Source organism: Pelmatolapia mariae, linkage group LG10_11 (genome assembly GCF_036321145.2).
Source record: "Pelmatolapia mariae isolate MD_Pm_ZW linkage group LG10_11, Pm_UMD_F_2, whole genome shotgun sequence".
In the NCBI taxonomy this organism is placed as follows: Eukaryota; Metazoa; Chordata; class Actinopteri; order Cichliformes; family Cichlidae; genus Pelmatolapia; species Pelmatolapia mariae.
In genome coordinates this window covers 18,249,778-18,277,260 of record NC_086236.1, presented here as the reverse complement: position 1 = coordinate 18,277,260, position 27,483 = coordinate 18,249,778, and the positions used below count along the sequence as shown (strand labels likewise).

Sequence of the window (27,483 nt, the reverse complement as noted above, 5' to 3'; positions counted from 1 at the left end):
CTACATATGTCTCTTTTCTCCACATCAATTTGAGTTGAATTCCGAATTGTGTGTCAGTTTTAAACGCCTTTAATCAAAAATAACTAATCCGGATTGATATTTATGTGATTTTTAGTGAATTTTCCTGGCTTCTGATGCTTATCAAATTCCCACAACTCATTGGATAAGCAGCTGAATGTGAAGGTGGAATCATGTAGTTTGTCAAGTGTAACTTTCATTCAGTGGAAGTGAGACTAAACGCCTGGCTGACTTGCTTGTTAAGATGTTTTGTTTTTTTCTCCCTTTCCTCTTGCAGTGCCACTGTGTCCAAGTGCGCACAACCCGTCTGCAGCAGCATTATTCCGCAGACCGCCTGCCAGGCATCTGGCTGCTCTGCGTTTATTTCTGGAGGCGCTGCTTTTCGCTCAATCACCTCCAACAGGTGGATAAGAACACTGGTGGATGTACACCCTGGGGAAAACTGGAGGCGTTGAAAAAACAGGTGCAATCCACCGAGGGAACTTGGTTGTTGTTGCCTATTTTCGTCTTCAGGATTTGTTGCGCGGTGAGTTTAATGCGGTGTGAGCCGGTCTGCGTTTTTTCCCGCACCCCCTCCTTAAAAGACCGAATGGAAATCGTGATTAAACCTGACCAAATGTGGATTCTCAGGAGGAGTGCTAAGAAGTCTCCAAAAAACGAGAAGGAAGAATGCGTACTACACTAAAAAAAACCCAACAGGGAAAAGACGCGCTGACATCTCTAACACTAACAAGCGGGATTTTCACACTGCTATTTTTACATTTATGGGGATACAAATTCCAAGAAGTTGAGGCGAATTGTTTTCATGCTGTTTTCCACAGGAAGACCACTGAGCTCCCTGAGCGAAGTTCCAATGTCCATCATCCCAAAGGTTTGTCATTTGCTTCTGTGTACTACTACTGATCTTTGACTATATAAGGCTCTTCAGCAGACAAGAGTAAGGCATGTTACCCTCGGAAGATTTCTGATACAAAATTAAAACCGTGGCAGTTTAATGATTGTTTTCACTCGTACTGTAAGCGCAGGGTGGGCTTTAAATATGCTGCATGGTCTGTTGGAAATCCATTCGATGCTGCTTGAGAACTACAACTTTCAGAATAAAAGATTCCCTGCCGTGGCGTTGGTGCGCTGCTGCACCGTGTAATCAAACAGCTGAGATTTCCCATTTCCAAGTAATGCATTGAATTCGGCAAACTCATTAGGGGAAGAGAGCCAGTGCACAGAAAGGCTACCTCTGTATGTGCGCGCGCGTGTGCGTGCGTGGCTGTGTGTATCGGCTTGTGCGCTACTGAGCGTGGGCGCCTGCGTGTGCGTTTCAGTATTTGCACACAGAGCTATCAGCAGGCCGTACCTTTTGTAGTGTTTCTGCTTGGTTGGCAGCTTCCCTTAATAGCGGCTGTCTTTTGAGGCAGTTTCTGTCGCAGGTTCAAGCAAGCACCAGAAAATATAACATAACCCTCACACTGCAATATGTAGCCTGATCTAATCTGTGTGTCAGATAAACACTAAAACACACTCTTGTCTAAAAAATTATAATATTTTAGCAAACAAATAAAAACCAATATAGTTAGGTCACAGAGAACACTGATGACGTAACTTACTGTGTGTTTTTGAGCAAAATTAAATTATAATTTTGTTTTTTTAAACACAGATACACATTGTTTTGTTTGGCTTGTGCTTTGCTACTTACTTTTATCATAAACCACTTGTTGTACTGAAAGCAGAGTTTAGTTTTCTGCTAAACAGGCTCCTTATGTTGACAGTTACATGCAATTACTTATACAGGTAAACTGGTCTCTGTAAAATCAAACTAAGGATCTCAGATGAGGTGTGAAATGCTGCCATCAAAATGCAGGTCCAGACAGGATCAAGGGAAAGTATTGTTTTCCTTTAATATTATCCACTTTTACGACTTTTAGCCACAATCTTAGACATTCTCTGCTCCTATAGACGATCAATCATGTTCAACATCTGAATTCTTAACACCAGACTGAAAAAAAAACAAGTTCTCACACGTAAAACTGAAAGCATAACCAATCACACAGCTTGTTTATTTAAATTAAGTCTTTTTTACAGTGTTTTACAAAGTACCGTTATCCTCCTTTTAACTGTGGCTAATGCTAGAAGCTTGATATCACACTGATGATTTTGAAAGAAGCACTTGACCACTTGAAGCAGATTAACTCAACTTAGCAGAAAGACAGGAAACACAGGGGAAACAAACTATATCCAAAGCTAGATGTTCTCATATCAGTAAAAGAGCCAATAATGATAGCATCAAAAGTTTTGAACTGTGCCTTTAAATGTGCTATTTTAGGATGTGGGACTCTGGGCACAGCATGAATATTTTTACTCATATTTATTAAAGAAATCGCCGCATTTCGGCTTGTTCTCATAAACTAATTAGGCTGCTGCGGGTGCAATCATTATTTTTCAGATAGATGCAGTAATGAGTTGTCCTGAGACGGTGGGAAGAGGGAGAGGGGAGCCTTTAGGCACTAACTACTTGAACTTCTTGCTTTTTGTTATGTTTACTACTGTGCAGCGTTTTCCACTTAATGTTGTATTTGACTCACCTGGTTTATATTTCGCCCTCATCTCCGGCACTTTCTGTGTTCTTGTCTGCTTTGCTCATTTTGGTTTTACATTTTCTGAGGGCCGTCAGAATATTTTGCAAATATGTTCAGAGGTGACAGTCGACACATCTGCACAGATGCTGGTTTTCAGTCATTATTATGGTTGCTCCAGTTTTGAATTTTAAAATGGGTGTGTGACAGAAGCTGCTTTTTACATGATTTAAACAATATTGTTTCATCTTTTTAATCTACATTCAGTATTTCAATGTTACAATATATTTAGAGATGTTTTAGATTGCAGAGAACCCAGGGACTGTTGCCAGAGGAAATAAAACAAAGCGCATATTATTTGAGAAGATGCAACGTGTCAGTCAACTAGTAATGATTAAACACATTACATAAAGCAGTTAGAAACTTGAGATTTAATGAATCGTACCATCCAGTGCAGCTGCAAAGTACTTTCCTGCAGTGTGTGCTGTGTATCGTGATGGCTGTTTGTGAAACATGTTCAACAGGAGCAGCCGCTGTCATGTCTATGCTTGATCTTTCTGCTTTAGTTTAGAGCTCTCTAACAGGACACCAGAGGAAAACAATGCAGTGGAGGTGTTTTTGATTTCTTTCCTACCTCACAACTTAAACATTTTTATCCTTGATTTTTGCCAGCATGTAAACATTGCCTGACGTTAGATTCTGAGTGCTTGAAACTTACTAAATGCTACAAGAACAATAAAAGGCCATTTTTTCCTTATTTCCAAATAAAACCATAATATTTAAATGGTTTATCATGTGTTGAGCTCGACATCTGTCTAGGCTGTTCTCCACCTCTCACCCCATGACATCTGACTCCTGACTGTCTTATTCCACTTGTCTACTTGTCATCTTATATTGTATTTCTTCAGTACTTATATTACATTTAAAATGAGCTTTTATTCAACTGTAATTCTTGCACAGTTTGTAGGAAAACACTTATAAACAGGCAGTTCTTAATTAGATCATGAAGCGCATGTAATAAATGGAGAAGGGTCAACTACTACTGTAGCTTCATCTCAGTATTACAGCCCTTTCTGCTCTGCATGTGTATTCGCTGTCCTCTCTTTCCCTTCTTTTCCTACTTGTTATGCAAAAACCAACAACAAGCTTATTCTACAGCTTTGTCTCTATCCTCTCTAGTGTGAACCCCGCCAGCCCAGCAGCAGCTGTAGCAGTGTTAACAGGGTGCTGGTCAGCTGAAGTTTAGAGAGATGTCACAGCTCTACTACCGGCGGACTGACAGCTCCTCATACCGGGACAGAATCCCGTTGAGAATTGTGCGGGCCGAGTCGGAGCTGTCACCTTTAGAGAAAGCCTACCTTGGAGCCGTCGAGAGAGGGGACTATGCGAGTGTCAAGCAAGCGCTTGAGGTGTGTGTGTTTGGGTGGAGGAATGGAGAAACTGACTGATAAAAGGACGAATTAATGCAGATGCATCAAGCTCAAAATTATGGATGAGGGAATGGCTCAATATTAAAGCGTTAATCTAATTTGATTGACGTGGAAGAGATTGGAAGATTCATGGGCAGGATGCAAAGTCATAATAATTGCTATGCATTTCAAATAATACGCAGGCTCTTTATAGAAACCAGTAGCAGAGACAAAGTGTTGGCAGGGAGCAGCTGCTTTGTAGTCCCGTAGCAACGGAGAGGCTGAAAATTGTAATATATCAGGACATGTCATCTAGCAATATAGTGACAAATGACATCACGATCCACAATAACAATTTGTGATAGTTTGCCCGCTTGGCTTGTCCATATAGAGATTAAGAAGGGACATCTGCATTAATCAGATGTCTTTTTTTCCTTTCTTTAACATTTAAAAAGGTTATTGTTTTCATAAACTTGGAGAAATGCATTTGCTTTAAATCTATTCTGAAAACAAAAATCTCTATTTAAAAATGTTATATGCCGATTCTCACTTCCTTTTTGTTGTGATATTTCTTAAAATATTGTGTGTGTAGGCAGCTAATGACAGAAAGCTACTTACAAGACAACAGTAAGTTAAAAAAGAAAATTATAAAGTGTAAAATCAATGCAGCAATAACATGGGGTACTCTTATTCCTACATTCCCCACAATTCAACGTGACTGCCAACAGTTCAACTGGATATTGAGTTGTGTTATGCCAGCAGTAGTGGCGAGCTTAGTCTTGTGCTGCTAGCTTCAAATGCAGATACAAAAGAGAAGTGAGCTACAGAGATCTGGTAAACTCACTCCCACTCCACTCCTCCAGATTCAGAGGAAAAACTACAAACTTTTAGTAGCTTGTTCAGTTACAAAAGGTGCGAAGAGTTTACAGTTCCTTTCAAAAATGTGCATTCCCTGTGTGTCTTCCTCCATAATCAATGAACCCCAGAGTCCCAGAGTAGGTCTTGAAACAAACTCTGGCTTTCAATCACTTTATTTTGGCAGGAGGCTGAGATCTACTTCAAGATCAACATCAATTGCATCGACCCTCTCGGACGCACAGCTCTGCTGATTGCCATTGAGAACGAGAACCTGGAAATCATCGAACTCTTGCTGAGCTTCAACGTGTATGTCGGCGACGCCCTGCTGCACGCAATTCGCAAGGAAGTGGTGGGAGCTGTGGAGCTGCTGCTAAATCACAAGAAGCCGAGTGGTGGCATGCAGGTGAGGAAGGGACTGAGGAAAGTGGAAAGAGTTGCATATTAACATAAATTTACTAGAGCCACAAGTGCCTCTCTGCCGAGACTGTTCTCAGCTGTCCAGGTTGGAGTCATACTAGCAGGGAAACAATAGTTGACATTTATTTTCTCTCCAAGTTATTATCATTATTTTTTTTGTTAGCTTTTCCACTGAATTGTTTTATGTTTCTCTGCTTTTAGCAGTTAATTGCATTTTTTAATTTTGGGTTGGGTTTTTTTTGTTTTTGTTTTTGTTTTTAAGTGCAGTATTTAATCCATTTGTGTGCCAGGACCTGTGCCAGTTTCATTTGTAGCCAACATAATAATATTCTTCTGGCTAGTACAGTGTACCATTTAACAAATGCACCGCCTTTATCATTTATTGTAAGCTAAATTAATCGAATGCCCGCATTAATTAATGATTAACATTTTTAAAAATCCTTTACTCTTTATGTTTAGAGCGTTACTTCCAAAATATTCCCACTTCAAAGCTGCAAATGGCAAAAAGAGCCGGAATATGAAGGTGCAGCTCTCATCCTCCCTCTGCCCTCTACTCTCTCCACCCTCAGGCCCTCCCACTAAAAGAGCACATTTGATACGTGTGCTCAGCAGAAGCTGTGAGCTGCATCAACATTAAATTGAATTAGACACAGCTGTGCCCGATTGTTTGGATGCGGTTCGCAGAAGGCTTAAATATTTGCAACATTCAATTCAAACATTTAGCCTTCATCAACAAAACCTATCCAGTCACTATGAAAATGGTTAGATAAAAGAGGGAAACGTCCTGCAAATACTGAGAATTTTTCTTTCAGTGTCAAATAGAGATGTTCAAAGGTAAGGTATAAAATCAGAGTCTTGCCACTGGCAAGACATCATTCCTAAGCACAGCATGGTAGAGCAATAAGACAAATAATGGTCCTAAATGGGGTTTGTATCCTAATATTACTAAGTTAGCAGTCCTGTTTTCAGTATGGTACCGTATTTTTCGGACCATAAGGCGCGCCGGATTAAGCGAAACAAAACAGTCAGATAAGTCAAACTTTACTCAACTCATTCTTCTTGCTTCCTCCACTTCCGTACTATTGATTCATTAATGTTGAATTATCTCGCACCTGCTCTATTCCCATGTTGTTGCAGTATATTAATAACTAACCTCGTATTGTGGATGGATTATCTCAATTGTTCTCCTGACTGAAGTTTGGTCCGTTTACAGCATCCTGCCATGCGATTGCATTTGTCCCTAACCATCGGGAACCCTCACACTAACTTATCGAGTGGAAAAAAGTTAGCAATCATCCTCCAGCTTCACTGTGTTTATGTTACGTTAACATAGTTGTGTCGCTAGCGATCACATAGCACATCATTATATACAGTACCAGCTAGTCCAACTTTAGTAACCCTACAAAAGTCATCATGGTACTAGTGGTGGAGCAAAGAGTATGTGCAGAAGTAGCCTCCTCTCCAACCGCTTGAATTACACTACACTGTTAAAAAAAACAAATCCTAAAAAAAGGGTAATATTCTGGCAGCTGGGGCGCCAAAATACTACCGTAAAATAACAGAAAATAACTTTCTCATAAAAATACAGTTATTTTCAGTAATGAAAATAGAGTTTGTTGCGCTATTTTTACATGGGATTCTGCCTTTTCCAAGTGCTTTTAGACATTAAATTAGGAACATTTTAACTTGATCAAACAATGAAATTACCTATAATCAAGGTCAATGAATGTGGCAATATGAATCATAATACGTAAATGTACAGAAATATACAGTTAACAGTTGGTTTAAATAATAATGGATTGCATGCCCTGGGACAGACTGACAGAGGCGAGGCTGCCATACCGCACCATCGGACCCTCTGGCCATAACCAGTAGGCGGTAGGTGAAGAGTCTTGACCACGGACACAACGACCAAGAGTGTCCGAGCCGGGGCTCGAACCGGCAACCTTCTGATCACAAGGCGAACTGCCAACTCTTGAGCCATGATCGCCCTAACTAGCAATGATAATAATACTTATGTGATGTAACACAAGCTTATAGGAATCATGTTATATACTCTTCCAGAGCATTACATTTGAATTCAACAGTTCAATCTTTCAAATAACGGACAGATATTTTTGAAATCATGATACATTTGTGAATGTATTTTAACTAAATCTAAATATGCATATGTACAGACAGATACATTTAATAATCATGAAAATTATGTTTTATTACATTACAGTGATTTAACGTTAATTGACATTTGAAATGTGAAGTCACAGTCTATTTACGTAACTTTAATGATATTCTAGAAGAACAGAACAAAACTGTAAAATGCACAGTAAAATACTTTTATATTAGGATTTTTTCCTACAGTGCAGCCATACCCGCGACCTTGTGGTTGTTAGTTCACATTCATTGGCCGATGCTTAGCGTCATGTTATTATGTGTCCCAACATCCAATGGCATGTCACATTGTTTTCATGGCCACACCCTCACCCCAGGTGCAGAGGCCTATTTCTGTTCAGGAATGTTGTGAATACTTTGAGATTTATATTAATTGCAATTCCTACCTCTACATTTATTTTTTAAAATATATAATTAGCACAGCGTGGCCGTGCAGTGTTTTATATGTTTTTTTTTAGTTTTTATTCCTATTAATTATATTTTCACTTGTTACCTCTGAATTATTGAATCAGACCTAGATGACATGAAATTTTCAGCAAAATTATAATTCAAATACTCCTTTAATTATTAATTATTCTCATTAATTTTCGATCATTTTATATATTTTTCCATAGTATTACATTTGAATTTAACAGATCATTCTCTCACATAACAGACAAATATTTGTGAAATTATGATACATTTCTGAATGTATTTTTACAATCTAAATATGCATATGTACAAAAAAAAATATTTAAAGAACAAGTAAATTGTGTTTTACTATATTTACAGTGATGTTATGTTATTTTACCTTTGACATGTAAAATCACAGTCTACTTATGTAAATTTAATGATATTCTAGAAAGACAGTACAAAACTGTAAAATATACAGTAAGATACTTTGACATTACTATTTTTTGGAACAGTGTACATATAGATACATATAAGGTTATTACTGAATTTCTACCCACTGGCAGTAAAGGATTTCTGGATGCTTTAGTTTTAAATCTAAAAACAACATCCAGCAGCTCAGGGACCTTCGTGACTGAATGATAAAGTGTGATTGCCAGTCCCAGTAAAATACTGCTACTCACTGTATAGCTTATAAACTGAATGCAGTTGCCTGGAGCTTTTTAGACCATCCAGATTAACTGACCCAGTATTGCTGGCAACAACAAAAGCTGACACTCCAAAAAGCTGCTTCATAAGCCTTCTGTGTTTTGGAAAAGGAACAAGTCTTACAGAGAGAGAGGTTTAATGAGCATGTTCACTCAGAGAAAATACACTGTTTAATTTAGGTTTGCTCTTATTTACTCTAGGAAGGTTTCACATTAGTTTGTGGACCGCTATTCATTAATACTCCACTTATAGTAATGAACAGGAACAAAATGTGTAGAGCCTTAGTTTCCGTTGACTTACTGCTCTGTGTGCTTTCACATGCACCCATACGTCCTTCTTTTCCTCTCCCTGTGAGCAGTAATGATGGAGAGATGTTCCTCCTGTTCTCAACCTGTTGCAAAAAGAGTTTTAATAAATGAAGTAAGCTCAAGTTAAAATTAAGTTGAACGAAAGTTGAAAAATGGAAGGAAAGGGGGAAAATAATAAGCAGGAAAAGGCAGCTTGAGCTCAAAGAGAGAGATTGGGATTGTTTGTCAAATGGATGAAATTTCCAGTCTGAACCGCTCAGCTGTGACATTAATCAGGTGGCACACTTTATCTTAATGCCTTTGTAAGATAGTGCTTTTTCCCATCCACTGAGTAGGCTGTGAAAACAGATCACTCTAGTGCCACCATATCACTCCAATAGAAGCTCATTGATTATATTAAAAAACTCTTTGGAAAAAGCACACCCTATCTGTTGCCAGTGTTTTCTCTGAGATTTATTAATACCAAGATTCATTTTGCGCTTGGCTGGAATTGTGTATATTTGTCTCTCTATTTTAGGCCGTCTGAATGACATGTTTGTAATAATCTCACAAGTGTTTTGGCTTATTTGTTTTCCGCTGAGGACCGCATGGATATCAGCTTTTTAAATAGCTCCATGTATTATCCTCTGAGAGCAGATATGCATCTGTCAATGGCAAACAATGGATTTCACACAGTTTCTCAGTTGCATGACCTTTGGGTGGTTTTGAGTTTTGTTTTTATTTTATTTATTTTTTTTTACATCTTTGTCTTTTTCTGTCAGCCTTTCCATATAAGGGCGCTTTTGGAAGGAAATCCTTCTCCTTCCTACATAACACAGAGCATGATGCGGAGTAAATGCATTCATGCTCGCTTGAATCTAAGACTTGAGCTTATTTTCCGCAGTGTAATTCAAAAACCACCCGGCGTCCCATTTTTACACCAGTTCTATCTAAACATTTGTGATGATGTTGGATGACAGTAGAAAACCAGCAGGGAGGCTCAAAATGGAGCACGGTGAAAACAAAAGTAACCGCACACTCTGCTGCTGCAGATGCCATTGTTGTATTTTTAATCAATATGCTTATGGTGGATTCCCTATGAGTAACAAATATGTGTTACTCAGAAGAGTGGGCTTTTTATTTTCCTTTCTCCGCAATTACCATAGTTTCACATATATCAGTTTGCTTGGGCACAGGCCAAGGCTGTTTGATGTAGATTATTTGATGTCCCACCTCTTCCCACATGGAGAACAGAATGTATATACTGTAGCTTATTAGATCACCCACCTCTGCGAAATGTGACGACTCTTAGACATGGCTCTGTGCCACGCTTTAGAGTTGCTGCTCCACTGTGACTGCTCTGAGAGTAAGCTACCCAAGTAATTAGTGTCCCTGTGTGATATAATGATTTTTGGATGCTATATGAATGATGAAACATTTTGGAGAAAATGAACCAAAACCCCTGGAGAACAATTCTTCATGCTTTGTTCCTCAGTGAGCAGTGGTGACAAAGGCTTACTATTTCTGCTTTTGCTCATAATAGACTGCTTGCAAGTGAAATATTTTTAAAACATCTCAGATCTTGTCTTAACTGTGACTTATACTGTCATGCCTATAGTTGGTCTTTTAGGATTTAATAGCTTTATTTAGCTTTGCAAATATCAAAGGTCTTTTTTTTTACTTTCTTTTTTGTGTATGTATTTTTGATAGAAAGAAATCTTTTTAAAATATAGGTGTTCAGCTGTTTTTAAACATGAATATGTAATCAGCCAACTACATGGCAGCAGCCCAGTGCATTTAGGCATATAGACATGGTCAATGCAGGCTTCTGAAGTCCAAATAGAGCACCAGAATGGGAAAAAATGATCTAAGTGACTTTGAATATGGCATTGTTGTTTGTGCCACGCTGGCTGGTATTTCAAGCAATAATCTACTGGGATTTTCCCACACTGCCATCTCTATGGCTTAAAGAGAATGGCCTGAAAAAAGAAAATATCCAGTGAGTGGTTTTTCTATGGGTGAAAATGTCTTTTTTAACATTTGATAGAATGTTAAACCCAGATAGAGGCAGAATCTGGTGCAAAAGACATCAAAGCATGGATCCAACCTGGCTTAGTTAGTGGTGGTGGTATAAATGTGTGGGAGGGGTATATTTTCTCGGCACACTTTGGGCCACCTGAGCATTGTTTAAACACAACAGCTTACCTGAGTTTTGTTGCTGACCATATCCATCGTGTTATCAGCACAGTGTTAACACACTTGGTCGTAAAACTCAAATCATCTCAAAGTGGTTTCCTGGATGTGACAGTGAGCGCTCTGTGCTCGAAGTACTCGCTGTTCTCCCCTGTCACCAGATTACAATCCAACAGAGCACCTTTGGGATATGGCAGAACGGGACTTTCACATCGTGGATGTGCAGGTGACAAATCTGCAGCAGCTGTGTGATGCAATCCTGTCAATATGGACCAAGATCTCTGAGAAATGTTTCCAGCACCTTGTTGGGTCTGTGCCACAAAGATACAAGCAAGTACAAGCAAGGTGCTTCCAGTAAAGTGGCAACTGAGTGTATGTCAGTGTTAGCACAGTCAGATCAAAATACATCAGAACTAATGGGAAAAATGCAGATATATCTATAGGGCATGATTTAAATGAGGAGTTTTGTTAGACTATCATACAGTGCCCTTTGCTGTTTTAATGGAAAAACACTCTGAGTATATAATTAACTATGATAGTAAGGATTTAGATTGGCAGAAACAGTGAGCAGGTAATAACTCTGAGGTAATTTTAATTTACATAAATTAAATTCAGGTAGCTGTGACTGCCCTGCAAAGCCAAGACACTATAACTGCTGGTTTATATTATATTAATTCTGTATAATGCAGGACTCTTCTATCATAGAATAATTTTTTAGTACCTTACAAATAGTATGATACCCTCCATGGGCCCATTTTGAGCAAGGAAAAACCCTAAACCTTAATCTTATATAAAATATTTATAATGTAACATGCTGTTTAAAAAAAATAAAAATAAAAATAGAAGTTGATATAACTTTAAATGTCACTACCACTTAAGTGGGTTTTATAATCTCATAATTATATGAAATTTTATAATGCTGGTCTACCACTTTTGTCACTGGGTGGCTGTGGCTCAGGTAGGTGATCCTTGGACAAGGTAATGAATGACAAGTTTCCCCTGATGTATCCATCAGAGTATCCATGTGTGTCTGAATGTTGTCTAGAAGAGCTTAGGCATGGACAAAAGCACTGTATGAATGTGTGTGACTGAATCAGTGAGGCAGAAAGGCACAATATATAGTAAGTGCCACAATTCACATTTACCACAGACCATTTCTATGCATAAACTCCTTATCTTAAGCTAATTAGCTTAGCTCGGTAGTGTGGCAAATTTCTCACTTGTGAGTTGGCATGGATGAACTGCATTTAAATTACCTATGCAATTCTGTATATATACAGATTTTTTTTGTTTTTGTTTCATTGAACCAGCAAGACAGCTTAAACAAAACTCAGTCTGTAGACTCAAAAGGTGTAAAATATCAAATACATTGCTATTTTGCTGGTGTTGTTAAAGTTTAGCAAGACCAAGCCTTCTCAAGCTTGTTGTCTCTTTAACATTCTTGGCAAAGCTCTTTCACTAAAACCAGAAAGTCATAGTCCCATCTGCCATTATTCTGCCTTGAGTTGCTAAGCAGGTCCTTACCTATTCCATGTTTATCCTCCAATCATTCTTGAGCTGTCTTCTCTCTCTTCTCCCATTCTCCCTCACCACAGAATCAGATAATAGGCCTTCAATTAAAAGAATTAAAAAGGCACAGCTTACTCCTCTGCTGCCCGCACCTGTATCCCCCCTCTTGAATGATATGGGAATTGAAAAAGGACTTAGCTGGAGTGGGTGATAAGAGGGATAGGTAGAATGAGTTTCTCTCTGAGCATAATTCCCTCTGAAATGTGTTAAACGCTGATGCATCTCACTTTGCTGTTACTGGTGCCCCTTACAAAAGCCTTGATATGGAAGGCATTTTGTCTTTTTCCAAGGGGACAATTTCTTGTTTGGATTTCAACTATCTTTACCTCCAGGAGCTAAAAGCCCCAGGTACTGTGCAGGTCAGCACCTATTGTATTTCTTTGACAGCTTTGTTCACATGTGCTGTCATTCTCTCATCTCCCTGCAAAGGTTCCACCGATCTTACTGGACAAGCAGTTCTCTGACTTCACCCCTGACATCACTCCTATCATTCTTGCTGCACACACCAACAACTATGAAATTATCAAGCTTCTGGTGCAGAAAGGTGTGTCTATGCCACAGCCACATGAGGTGAGTGAACCATTTGTCTCTAATATCTCTATGCAAAGATACCATAGTTACACATATAAAAGTGTGGGTTCAAAGACACAAATTATGGAATTCTTCTGTATACCACCAGAGTGGATTCTAAATCAAACATCTAATATGTGCTTGAAGTGCAGGGGTTTAATAAAAGTTAATTAAAGCCATTTCCAGAGGCTTAGAAGTCATTGGGGTGATAAACAGTTTTATAACCAGGTGATGCCTGTTTCCTGGTTATTCCATGAAAACTTAAGTAGATAAAATATATGGATTCGATTACAAGATTAACTTAAATTTATTAGGTTTTAATTTGAATTTTCACTATGAGGTCCACAGAGATCTTGATGTGAGCGAAAGAGGCTATCATTAACCCGAAAACACAAAATAAACCTATTAGAGACATCGTAAAACTTTAGCTGGTGTGGCCAAATAAACACTCTGTTACATTCTTAAAAAGAAAGAGTTCACTGGCCAGCTTAACAACACCAAAAGACAGGATTAGTGAGAATTATGGTTAAGAAAAACAAATTCAAAACATCAAACCAAGTCAGAAATACTCTTAAGGAGGCAGAAGAATCACTGTCAACAATAATGACAGAGATAAATAGAGAGTTTTTAAGACAAGGTGCAAACCACTATCTATGTTAAAAAACACAACAAGTCCAGGTTAGACAGCTTCTCCTAAAGAATTTAAGAAAGCCTGCACAGTTCTGAAGGGAGATAAAGTTAAGAGTAACTTGTGCCAGAATGATGGGAAGACGGGATAATAAAGAAGGAGAGAAGCAGGTCCTGAACCGAAGCAGACCACATCATCTGTCAAACATGGTGCAGTCATTTTTATGACATGACCATGTATGGCTGCCAGTGGAGCCAGTTTACTAGTGTTTATTGATGATGTGACTGCTGATAGAAGTAACAGGATGAATTGTGATGAAGTGTACAGGGCTTTGCTCTCTGCTAAGATTCAGCCAAATGCTGCAAAACTGATGGGATGATGCTTTACAGTGCAAATGGGTAATGACCCGAAGGGTGCTACAAACGCAAAACAAGCATTTCTCAAGAGAAATAAATGGGAGATTCTTCAAAGTCATTTGCATGATATTTACCCAACAGAGCATGCCTTTCAGTACTAAAGACAAAGCATCTGAAAATGGGGCACTGTGTAAAAAGATGGCTGTAATTCCTGAACTATTACTGTGATCCTATTGGTAAACCCCTTGAATTATAGCTGAGAGTATGCACTTTGTTTAATTTAAAATCCAATTTGGTGGTGTATTTTTATAAAATGTAAATGTGCACATACATCTTCAGGTCAGGTTGTCCCTTGAAGGTCTGAGTATCATACCTTGACATCCCAGAACAGCGGCTGATTTGCAAGACTGGAAGATGAGCAATTGCTAAACACAGGGAAGCCTCATTAAAATGTGTCCACGCGTCCACGTTTTGTTTGATGTTGCAGGTGCGCTGCAACTGTGTGGAGTGTGTGTCTAGTTCGGATGTGGACAGCCTGCGGCACTCGCGCTCACGACTCAACATCTACAAAGCACTGTCGAGTCCCTCACTAATTGCGCTCTCCAGCGAAGACCCCTTCCTAACTGCATTCAGGCTCAGCTGGGAGCTGCAGGAGCTCAGCAAGGTGAGGGCAAGAGAGGCAGCTAATAGTGGAGCTGGAGCATCAGTTGGTAAGATTTGATTCTGAGGAGCTGAAATACCAACAGTATATATATTAATTAACCTTTTGACCCTCATATAATATGACTGTGTAACAAAAAAATGACCTTTCAATTTATTAGATAAGAATTCAAATGAATCCCTTATGTTGAATCTAATATTTAATAAGGATTTGAAAAAAGGTCATTGATATCTGCAGCTAAAATATAATAAAATGCTGTTATCTATGTATGTGCTCTACGATTTACAGACATTTTAGTTAGACAGGTCAACTGTTTTCCTCCAAGAGAACATCGCTAATAGAGGTGATCCATAAAAAGTGTATAAGCAAGACGTAAGAAATTTCCTGATGCAGAAAGTTATCTATTACTATTAAGTAATAGATAAACAATAACCATTAAACACATAAAAATTCCTGTTTTTTCTCTATTTAATATAGACATTTATATTTTTTTTTACAAAGGGCCCACAGGAGCAAAAAAGGACATTTTCAGTGAATGTGAACTATGTCCAGGCAGTGAACTACAAGAAAGCTTTTCTGTAATTTAAAAAACATATTTATTTGTGCGGACAGATTTCTTTCATTTACTACAGCTCTATTAGTTTTACGTAGAAAAACTGAGACGTACTGCTAAACTTGCACTCCTTTTATTAATGGGATTAAACACAAAGTTTGATGAGTTTACATTGACAGAAAGGGGAGGTTCGCTGGTTTGACCCACTTAAGATCAAAATTAGCTGTATGTGTCCCATGATGTAAAATGAGTTTGACATCCCCCAAGGCTTTTCCTGACATATTTACTCACATTTTACGTACTCCTGCTCTTCAGCACTACAGTGTTTGTTTTAAATCCACTCCATCTATTGCTTCCAGGTGGAGAATGAGTTTAAATCTGAGTATGAAGAGCTGTCCCAGCAGTGTAAGCAGTTTGCAAAAGACCTCCTGGACCAAACAAGGAGCTCCAGAGAGCTGGAGATGATCCTCAACTATAAAGATGATATCAGCTTATTGGAAGAGGAGGGCACTAATGATCTGGCAAGACTCAAGCTAGCTATCAAATACCACCAAAAAGAGGTATGTGCAAAGTAAAATTATTATCCAGCAATGGTTGCATTGTATTGCATGTGTAATGTGGCTCCATGCTGTAGTGGGTAACACATTCACCTTAAACATGAAAGAGCCTCAGTTTGAGACCAGGAGGAGACACAAGCTGGCGAACTTGCTGTGCCGGTCCCAGCCCAGATAATTTGGAGGGTTGCATCAGGAAGGGCATCTTTTGTAAAAATCCATCTGCTGTGGCAACCCGTTGGAAATAAGGGAGCAGGGAAAAGTATAGCAATATTCAGCCTCTGAATAAAAACTAATACAGAAGTTGGTGTATGACATGAGTGTCATATTTTGATACATGGCAGGCCTTTATACATTTAATTTATACCATTAATATACACACATATGGTAATGTGTAAAATTCCAGATGGGCAATGAGATGGGTTGCTTGTTTGTTTTTTTTATTGCCGGGGCTGCAGGAAGGGGAAGGAAGCAGAGAATGTCATCCTGTTAGATATCAACAAAATGATCTTTTTCACACACGCACACACACAAACACACACACACACACACAAACACTGCATCTCAGTCAAGTGCGCCCTCTTTTACCTTAAGGCCAATGAGAGTCAGATAAGACTGTAATGTTACAGCTGTAGCCTTCCAAACTGTGTAAAATAGGAAATCATGTGATCTACTTTTTTCCCTTGGGTTTTCCACTAGTATTATTTGTCCTTCTGTCACATTGTTGAACATTGTTTTCTTCAGGATCTACTGTATACCTGTTTTTGTTTTTTAGATTTTTGTAATAAAATGGGAACCTGCCAAATGTGAGAGTTTTGCTGAACCAAGCCAACGTGGTCTCGTCTGTGTCACTGTGAGCTGATGAGAAGTGCTATAATTATGTTAGATTAGCATCGGGTTTAATGACATGAGGTGCAAAGGTCTTATAAGGTTTTTAACTGTTTTCCCCTTGGCAGCTCACACAGATAACAAATGGGAATGAAGATTCCTGAATTCAATAGCCAAAGTATTACAGTTGCAAGGCAAATATCTAATAAATAAATCCATGTTTGTATTGTAGCCGTAGACTGAGGATGTTTATTAATACCCTTAAAAAAGCACGTGAGAAATTTAGCTCAACATTCATGTTCATTGTTTAGGTTTGAGTTAGGGAGTTAGGGTTTGAGTTAGGGTCGGTTTTAAGTGTCTAATTGGATAAACATGTATCCAATTAGACACACCTTCCCTGTATGATCTGCAAAGTTTAATACAGAGCAACTGCTTTTGAAGGAGTTGTAAACATGCCATAAAAACGCTGATTACATTCACAGTCCAGATTTGAATTTCCTAGGGAGTAAATTGGGATCTTTTATTTAGCAGCTTTGTAGGCGCTGCATTGCAATTCAAATGGATGTAAATAATTGTGGTGGAAATGGTCCAAACGTGGTAACTCCAGAAAACTCCATGTTTTCTGGTCCGCTGATTTCATCCTTTTATTTCCATTGGGATGTAAAACCTTCCCCAGTGGGTAGAGCCATAAACAATAAACATGCAAATAAGTTGATTTAATTCTTGTAGTGTATCTATGGATTTTTGCATCTGCTCAATCTTCAACATTTGTCTCTAATTAATGTGGCACTCCCCTTCGGTTAGGTCCATGTCGTTATGAATGTCCTTGTTAGTGTTAAAAGCTACCATAACACCCGAAAGCTAATGCAAAAGCCGAGCACGCTTTCCAGTGTCGGGGTGGTGAGTGTGGAAAGGAGATTTTTCATTGACTTGCTAAGTTATGGGATGGCTAAAAGCAAGAAGAAGGGGTTAAATCGATTTTATACAACAGAATTGTTCCGCTGCATATGAAGGTGAGGTAGGAAATGATGAAGAAGCAGACGCATCCCTCCCAGGAGCGACTAATAATTCATTCAGCTGTCTTTAGCTGGGAGCCCTGCATGGCTGTCAGAGATGATGCACTTTTGGGGGAGTCTCATTTTATGACACTGCTCTTTCCTCATTCATCCATGCAGTTGTTGCGCATCAACAAACAGTCTGGCGGATGAGCATGTTGAGTCACAGAAGGACAGTTTTGGGCAGTGCGAGTGCACAGGTGGACATGATGATGGACAGTTCCCTGTCATTTTACCGAACCCCTCTGCTGTTGCCAGTAAATCTTTCTCTGCACACACTGTAAACAAACAAGCCTCGCGCTGCTTTTGCCGCAACTGTGCCTCCTAGCGTCTCCTCATCCCAGCAGTGTTTTAATTATCGAGTCCCAACGTGCCCTTCTCTTGGATCGGCTATCTATAGCAGCCTTCAGTCGCTCCAGCATTTTGATGGAGAGCAGAGTGTCAAGGATGAGAGTAACAATCCACCCAGTCGCCCTTTTCAAATGATAAATGTCCCCACCACCTGGAGTTGTTAAGAATCCTTTCAAGATGAAGTCATTCTGCTGGAAATTCTCAGTCTGTGAGAAATTATTATAGCATGTGATAATTTGATTAAGAAGTTTGTTGCTGTCTCTCTACAATCTTATTGTTGTAAAACTGTCTGAAAGTTTCTATTTCAGTAAATTAAACTACTTTCACTCTTACTTTTTTGTTATCTTGGAACAGGGGTGTCAAACATAAGCCCGGGGGCCACAATTGACCCACCAAAGACTCCAATTTGGCCGACTGGGTGGCCTTGGAAAATGTGAAGCGTCGCATTAATTTTGGACTTTTAACTGCCTTTTCATACATTTTACAGGTTTTCCAGCTAATAAAGACCACCCCCACAGTCATTCATGCTACATCAAAAATAATTTAGTAACAGATAAATGATTAAATGTTCCTATCTACTAGAGATATTTCTTTATTTACAATGGATTCACAGAAAAAAATACATTTTATGTTTTATAATTACAGGACAGTCTGGGGAATGAGCTATCAGCTTTTCTTCTGTAATTTTAGACATTTATTTCTTACAACTTTAGCCCAAAGAGTGGTGCTGACAGATTTCTTTTTATTTTGCTATGATAGAAAAACTATCATGTGGAAAAACTGAACAGTAAGGTGTTTTGTATTATTTTTAACTCATTTTGGACTCTGTTTTATGCCTGATTTCTTGTTTGATTGAGGAGTATGTGCAGCAGTTATGTAGGTAGTGCTTTTTGTTGTGTAGAAGAGGCAAAGTCATCTCGCAAAGACAAGAAACAGGATTTTATATGAATTTACGGCGCAAGAAAATATTCAATGAACGGTTATTGTCCTAACCTCATTTGGGGAGATTTTTCTTCAATAAACTTCTCATTCGTTTGGAAAACGGAAACATGACATGAATCGGCCATTAAAAAAACATTTTCATCTGCTGCCTCCTGAGAACAGAAAATCACGTCTGTGTACTGCACATTTATGCACGCACACACACAGATAAGCAGAGTTCTTAATAGGAAATGCCTTTTGTTTGAGAGAGATGATCCATAAAGTTTTGCCCCCAGTGAAGTGTTGAGGGTTAAATGGACACTTACTGGGGCTGGAAAAGCTTGTTTGTTCATGCAGAGAGCAGTTAGAGTGTTCATTGTCTGCGGTGTGATCTCTGCTCAGTGCTTTTAAAAGGTTTTCAGATCAGAAACCAGTGTTTCAAACTCTCACAATAATCACGACACTCAGTCTGCACGGGAGACTTTTATTTTTTTAAATAGTGCTTTCTGTTTATGAATGTGAGTCATTAGAAGTCTGTTTTTGACCCTCGGCTGAACAAAACGAAGGACGTTTCTCATTTGTGTAAAGTGCAAATAGGCTTGTTTACATTTGTGTATTTATCTTCGCATCTGTGTGTGTGTTTTTGGCTCTGTGCGCTGATGTGCTCCCAGGGTTTAAAAAAGCCATTTATAACAGTTTGAAGAGAAATCTCCATAGGCTTTCTGTCTAAAGAGCTGAACTCACAGAGCAGTCAGCGCTTTGATGCAGCAGGAGGTCAAATCAGATAAATGTGATCAGTAACACATAAACGTTAAAGAGCAGATTATCTTCTCTCCCTGGAGCGTTCAAATGTTGATTACTTACATTTTATACAGATATTCTTGGTATAAATGTAGGTGAGGTGAGTAGACTGAAAAATCACAGTACAAACATAAACAGACTATCTCTTTAATATTTAAAATTGTCAGAGGCACCAAGGGGAACCTATCAATTTTACATGCAGTAGTTTGACGTTGCCCCCTTGTGATATCTCATAAAAACTGCAATTCAGATTTTCAAGCCATCTTAATGTCCCGATTAAGTAGAAATTAAATTGCACCAAGAGGAGTAAGTGTTGTGTAGGGAGAAAACCATTTGTGCTCAGTTGATTCAGGAGCAAGAATCTGGTTTAACAAGTCAGTTTGCTGTGACCGAAAGTGTTCAGCCTTTGTAAAATTCAGAAGTAAAGGGAAGCAATCATTGTTTTTCACATATGTAGGTTTAACAAGATCCCTTTAGTATAATAGACAGAGGTATCTCTTTTTCATCTGTAACCTCTTCTAAGTTCCAACCTCACTCTGTTGGACTTTCAGTAATCAGATTGGTAGTGTACTCAGTTCAGATTATACAGTATTCTGTGAAAGTCTGAAGTCACCCTTCATTTTTTTATATTTTCCTAAGAAAATAGGAAATATGAACAGTGTTTTATTGAAATGTGCAAATATAAATTGAAATTCAGTATATAAATCAAAAACAGAGTTTGTACAATTGTAACAAGCTTGAAAGTCAATATTTTGCATATTTCAGCACAGCCTGAACCCTTATTGGGAAACTTTCTTATAATTAGAAATCAGGAATAGTTCTCCAGGTTTCCTGATGGATGTTTAAAGCTCTTCTTTGGATGTTGGCTGCCTTATGTTCTGTTTTTGTCAATATGATCCCACACTACTTCAACAATACTGAGGTCTGGGCTTTGGGGAGGCCAGTCCATGACTGATTGTGTTCAATTGGCAGTGTGTTTGGGATCATTGTCATGCTAAAAACTCAAGTTGTTGCCAGTCAGACAATTTGTTGGTGGATCAAACTCTGTCTGTATTTTTCTGCATTTATATTTCCATCAGTTTTGAAAAGATCTCCAACACCACTAGCTGAAATGCAGTCCCAAAACATGACAGATCCTCCACTGTGTTTAACAGATGGCTGTAGACACTCACTCTCGCACCTCTCTTCTGACCTAAATACATATTGAGTGGGATTTAAACCCAAAATATGGATTCATCACTCCATCAGACCTATTTCCAGTGATTTTCAGTCCAGTTTGTGTGTAATTTGGCATGCCTCAGCCTCCCTGTTTCCCTTTCTTAAGAATTGTTTCTTGACAGCAATCCTTCCATTTCTGGAAAACCATTTCTAATCATGCTTTGGTTTGCAGTAGTAGGATCAACAGAAGGGCCAGATGGATCTCTTGGGTTTTCTGTCAGGTCTTTACTTGAATTTTTTTCTACTATAAATAGATTTTTAGACCTGGCCCTTCTTCATTTTGATTTAATTTTCCCAGGTTCCTCATTTTTTTAAGGACACACTACATACAATATCTCTTTGGCCTCTTGTTGGTGAAAAATACTATACTTTTCAAACTGTGTTATCTTTGGCATTTTTTATGGATTTATTAAAAAAATGGAAACAAATGATGTGTTTTTGACAGACTGTTAGTAACAAAGTGCGAAAGATACTTCGTGTTTCTTTGTCAAGTTGTCTCTTATATAATATACTATTTAATATCATAAGCTTCTATTTTCTATTCCTGAATGATTCATAGGTCAGTGTTAAGTGGTTTAACAAACAAAATATTCCCTTGAAAGTGGTCAGGTACAAAGACTGCGCTGAAAAAGGAGCCAATGTCCAAAGATTTCTGATGAACTCAAAGCCACTTAGCAGCAAATTATAAAGAAATGCTCAAGACTTTTGCACAGTATTGTATAGATGATGGATAGGTAACTGTAGTGTGCACTAAAATCCTCTATAAACTCAAATCTTCCATAATACACACATTTTAAATGTAATGACAGATATTAGACATTTACATTTTTAGATATCTAATTACCCTTGCAACTCTTAGAGAGTGGTGGAGCAAAACAATGGATTTCATAGAGCCTGTATTCCAGTTTTTAGCAAAGCAAAAACTCTACACCCATCTGAATGTTGTTTGCTTGTCACCATGTGTCTGCGAAAGCGACAAAGAAAACTTTCAGCAGTCCTTTTATGTCGGTAGAGCTGCAGGGGAACATGTCTTTGCCAAGCTAGAAAGCACCAACAGCACTCACACAGTTACAGGCACTTTCCTGGCATTTTAGGCTCGGTGATAGGCAATTTGCTGGGGGATATTTTTCCAACTGGACTTGAGATGGTTTGAGCTGTGCAAAAAAGCCACTTAAGGCAAATATGTCACTTTACTGCTGCTGGCTTTGGTAAGTGACTGCGACAGATGAGAAATGGCTCTACAATATTTGATGGCTTCGTTTGTTTGGCCTTTCTGTCTCAGAAGAAATTAGCTTTTCAATAGAAAGGTGAACTTCTTTTTATTTAAGAGCAATCAAAGGTACAGCCAGAGAGATTTTCTGTTGAGAATAAAACCTGTTCCTTTAACCTGGCTCTTAAATAAAATAGCCAACAACATCTTACTTAGAACGCAGTTTTTTAGTTTATAGCAGACAATTTAATTACATCTCAGGCATTTATTACTTTCTAATTTCAGCCACGTGTTAAGTAAATACTCACATTGATTTCCTATATATCATGTTAATTAGCATAATTTCCTGCCTCACCATCACTGCCAGTGTTTAATGTATCGTGCTGATTATCGCAACACGTCAAGAAGCCCAAGGAAATAGTGTTTACAGTTCTTAATCAGGATTAAGGTTCTGATGTTTAATTAAAGATGCAAGTTAAAAATAAATTCCTCTGTTTATAAATGGAACACTCAAAAGTTTAAAGACCTGAAATGAAGCAGGTTTGATGAATAAGTGACAAAAGCAGTTTTTAAATAGTGGTAAATGTATATTTATAGCTCTAGTAGAATTTAAGACTTTCTATTTTTATCGTTATTACTATTTCTTTTTTTACTTCAGTCTGCACCCATGGGTCCACTGCAGTAAGGCCCGTGCTCAAAGGAATCATCTGAAAAGAAAAAGTTGAGACTTTTTCTTCTCTTTATTCTTCAAATACAGTGTCGTTGTCTCTCACACTCACACACACATTCATTCAGTCTTCCTTTTCTCTTTTTCCCGCTCTCAAATTTGGATAAAAAAAGAGAGAGAAAAAAAAAAGAGTATACCACTTCTTCTTCTTCTCCTCTCATCCATAAAATTCAGCCCTTCCTGTCCTTCTGCTCTGCATTTCCTCTCAGATTTTCAGGTAATACTGTAGTTGAAGTATGGAAATATGAGCCATTCTGCTTCAGACCCCAACACAGATAAGGATCTGTGGTTCCCATGGAAACCAGGCTGCAGAGTTGGTGAATTGGCACCCGCCGGTGCTGGTCAACACTTGATATACTGATATGGAGGCTCATCAGGATTTTTCACAGCATTGTGTGCTCCTGCATAATTTGCTTGCATATGCATGCATGCTCATGATGTAACCCTCATTTGTAGCTGAATTTGTTTTGCTTTAACCGGGTATGCCTCCATATACCTACACTCAGGCGAGAAGCACTGAAGCTAATCTGCTTTTCTGATGCATCGCTATTTTAGCGTTACTGAACATTTTATTTCTGCTCACTCACATGCATTCACAGTCATGTTAGGTATTTATCTTTAAATTAAGTTCCAATCATATTCAGACCAGGACTTTAAGAAAATCTCAGAAAAATCCTATGCAGTCATTCCTTTTTAAACATGTAGAAATATTTGCGCTGGCCCACCTGCCTGCTTAGAGCCATCTTTGTTTCTGTAAGACAGCCAATATGTTTTTCATTCTAAAATACTCATGTGTGTACATGATAACCCTTCAATTTTCTACACCACCAACAAATCCTACTCAGTCTTTTGTACTCCGTTAACTGAAGCTTGCTGCAGGTACTAATTCCAGGATACTGACACAAGGGCATGATGGTTGGTGTAAAACCTTTAAATAGTCTTAGGCTGAGGATGAGTTTTCCGAGCAGGCCAATATGCCTGCTATACACAGCTAATGTAATAAAAGTTATTTTGAGCCATTTAAAAGCAAAAAAATCAAACAGCATAGATCAAACAGTTAAACCTCTCCCCCTCCCTTCTTATATCCCCCCTTTAAGTTTGTAGCTCAGCCCAACTGTCAGCAGCTTTTGGCATCACGCTGGTATGATGAGTTCCCTGGCTGGAGGCGGCGTCACTGGGCGGGAAAGTTTGTCACCTGTGTCTTCATAGGTCTCCTCTACCCTGTGTTTGCTCTCTGCTACCTCATCGCTCCCAAGAGTCGCTATGGCCTCTTCATCCGCAAGCCCTTCATCAAGTTCATCTGCCACACGGCGTCCTACCTGACCTTTCTGTTTCTGCTGCTCCTCGCCTCCCAGCACATTGTTATCACGGAGCAGGACAGGCAGGACAGGCAGGGCCCTCCACCGACCGCTGTGGAGTGGATGATCCTGCCCTGGGTGCTGGGTGAGTAGAGTGGTTTTGTACTCTGCATTAGGATGATTATACTGTTTGATAGTGTACTGATGGTGAATGTACTGGTGAATTGCTGAAGGTAAAAAAGTAGAAAGCTTACCGTGGTCAGTTACTGTCAATAAATCTTTAAATATTGGGTTTAAATTACTCTTGCTATGACAACCATACACCTCAGCTGATGTTTCTATGGAAAAGTCAAATTCAAATTTTCCAAACTTCCAAACTTTACAATTGTTAATGGAAACAAGTGATTTTGCTTTAGTTGCTGATCGACTCCAGATACTACACAAAGTAGAACTGGATCAAAGTGCTGAATGAACATTAAGCCTATAAAAAGTATTATCTTTTCATCCTGCCTCGGGCATCCCAGCAGATTTTGAGCTCAGTGACTAAGTGCTTCTTGTTGACATGCTTTTCTGCCCTCCACAATTTTTACTATTTACTTTTTAGCCATGCTACCAACATGACTTTAGGCATTGACTTTAGTCCTTCCATCACCTTTGGTCCAAATAATCTTTTCAACAACGGCCAACAAATCCCATGGGGGTTGCATCGGAAAGGGTGTCCAGCATAAAAAAATCTGCCAAGTCAAACATGCAGAGATGCCCACTGTGGCGACCACTTCTGAATAAGGAAGTAGCTGAGCGTAGCTTTTTGATCAACTGTTTGTAGTTCAGGCATAATGTATTATTATTACTGACTGTTTTGTTTTTTTTTCTTTTCCAGCACTGCCATGACGTTAACTTACTTTTCTTTAGTTTGGAGTTAAATACCAGGTCTCCATTGAAAGGGAGATTTTTAATCTCAGTGGGACTTCCATCCTCTGTTTATCCAGATAAAATAATGACAGTTGCTTCCATTGAAATATCATAAGACTGAGGGTGTCCCTCAAGTAGAATTGTGAAAATGCTTTTTTGATTTTTTGCCTAATCTGTTCAGTACTTTGGTTTATAATCAAATACAAAATTGAATGGCATTTACCACAGCCTTAGCTCTCTTTCATCATGTGTTTATGCCAGCCTGTAAATGTCAATATGGGAACATTGCAAACTGTGATAATGAAATTTGGTAGGCATGTTTGTTTGCTAATGTACAGTAGCTCACATCTCCTCAAAGGGCATGTCAATAAAATAGCCAGCCTGAGTCTGGGGTGCTACAGTAGTTGCAGATATAAATAAGGAGTATTTTTATCTTTACAGTCCTCAATGTTTTAAAATAATATGCAATTATATAAAATGCTAATACTGGACACGTGCTCTCTTTTTCTGTAATCTAATTTCTAGGATTCATCTGGGCAGAGATCAAGCAAATGTGGGATGGTGGTTTTCAAGACTATGTTCATGACTGGTGGAACCTGATGGACTTTGTCATGAACTCTCTGTACTTGGCCACTATCTCCCTGAAGATTGTAGCCTACACTAAGGTAACCACTAGTGTTGACGATAGACTAAACAGGCTGTGACCTCTCAGTATGCTCAAGTTATCTTTTTTTTTTTTTTGCTTATCCAGTACAGCGGAAGTAAACCCAGAAACCAGTGGGAAATGTGGCACCCGACACTAGTTGCTGAAGCAGTGTTTGCCATTGCAAACATTTTCAGTTCCCTGCGCCTCATTTCACTGTTCACGGCCAACTCTCACCTGGGGCCACTGCAGATTTCTCTGGGGCGAATGCTGCTCGACATCCTGAAGTTCCTCTTCATCTACTGCCTGGTAAATGTTTGCGCACGAGCAGAACAAAGACAAGAAGCGGAACAGTAAATTATATGTGACAGAAGAAGTGAATGAAGTTACATAATTTCGCCCACACGCTGCATTTCTTTTCAGGTTCTGCTCGCCTTTGCTAATGGCCTGAACCAGCTGTACTTTTACTATGACACTAAGGCTTCAGATGAGAAAGGAAAGTGTAAGGGCATCCGATGTGTGCATCAGAATAACGCTTTCTCCACGTGAGTTTGCATGAATCCTCTCTTGCTTGCTCGTGTAGTGTGAATGTGTGATCTTGTGAGAGAGAGAGAGTGTCAAAGAATCAGAGAGCTGTGCGTTCGTGTATATCGCTGTTACTTGTTACAAAATGTGGGAACTCAGTCAAATTTTCAGTTGCTAAGAAAAGCTGGTGTACTAGCAGAATCTCATTAACACTAAGTGAAGAGGTTCCTTCAGTTTTTTTTAAACCATCCTGCAACTGAATACATTTTCAACTAGCAAGGACACATTTTATTTACTGCATGTATCTGTACTGTTTAGCAAATTTGGCTTACATCGCATACGTTCTCTTGCAGATTATTTGAGACCCTGCAGTCTCTTTTCTGGTCTATCTTTGGTTTGATCAGCCTGTATGTGACCAATGTGGATGCTGACCACCAGTTCACTGAATTTGTCGGTGCCAACATGTTCGGGGCCTACAACATCATTTCACTGGTGGTGCTCCTCAACATGCTCATAGCCATGATGAACAACTCCTACCAGCACATTGCTGTGAGCACTAATCAAAAACACTGCAAACAGTCATGTAAGTGTAACAGTTCAACCAAGACATTCATTCTTATCAAATACACCTCAATCTGATTTCAGGACCATGCAGACATTGAGTGGAAATTTGCAAGGACAAAACTGTGGATGAGTTATTTTGAAGAAGGGGGCACTCTGCCAGCCCCTTTCAACATCATCCCCAGCCCCAAATCATTCTGGTACCTCATGTGCTGGATCAAGAAGCAGGTGTGGAGGACAAGCTCCAAGCGCCCTGACACCATTGGTACCCTTGGGGTAAGGCTGGTGTCAAATATGTTTGTATGGTTTTCACATACAGTTTGTGTGAAGAATGAACATAAGGAATAATAGGCTGAAAGATTTTATTGCTGTTATCTTTTTAACTTATAACTGAGAAATTCATACTAATTCATAGTTTGTAAATTAGTTGTGGTGAGAGGTTTATGACTTTACAAAGGCCATTCAAGGTTTTATCCACTCCAAAACCAGTTTTGATGTGTGTTTGGGATCATTGTCTGGTTGGAAA

The 27,483-nt window shown here is 38.8% G+C and overlaps 1 protein-coding gene across 2 annotated transcripts in view; it reads left to right on the top strand.

The window, feature by feature from the left end:
• Positions 1–294: 294 nt before the first annotated feature.
• LOC134636878 (short transient receptor potential channel 4-like) overlaps positions 295–27,483 on the top strand; it is a 30,786-nt gene continuing 3,597 nt past the window's right edge. Inside the window, exons 1-13 of one of the 2 annotated variants that reach the window (XM_063487122.1) lie at positions 295–544; positions 840–889; positions 3,765–3,994; positions 5,037–5,255; positions 13,015–13,155; positions 14,627–14,803; positions 15,713–15,913; positions 24,116–24,461; positions 25,754–25,893; positions 25,980–26,180; positions 26,295–26,416; positions 26,750–26,945; positions 27,042–27,233. In XM_063487122.1, the coding sequence (XP_063343192.1) occupies positions 3,836–3,994; positions 5,037–5,255; positions 13,015–13,155; positions 14,627–14,803; positions 15,713–15,913; positions 24,116–24,461; positions 25,754–25,893; positions 25,980–26,180; positions 26,295–26,416; positions 26,750–26,945; positions 27,042–27,233 (2,094 nt within the window). In that variant the 5' untranslated portion in view covers positions 295–544; positions 840–889; positions 3,765–3,835. Of the gene's footprint in view, positions 890–3,764; positions 3,995–5,036; positions 5,256–13,014; positions 13,156–14,626; positions 14,804–15,712; positions 15,914–24,115; positions 24,462–25,753; positions 25,894–25,979; positions 26,181–26,294; positions 26,417–26,749; positions 26,946–27,041; positions 27,234–27,483 lie in introns of both variants that reach the window. The other variant, XM_063487121.1, reaches the window with a different exon arrangement.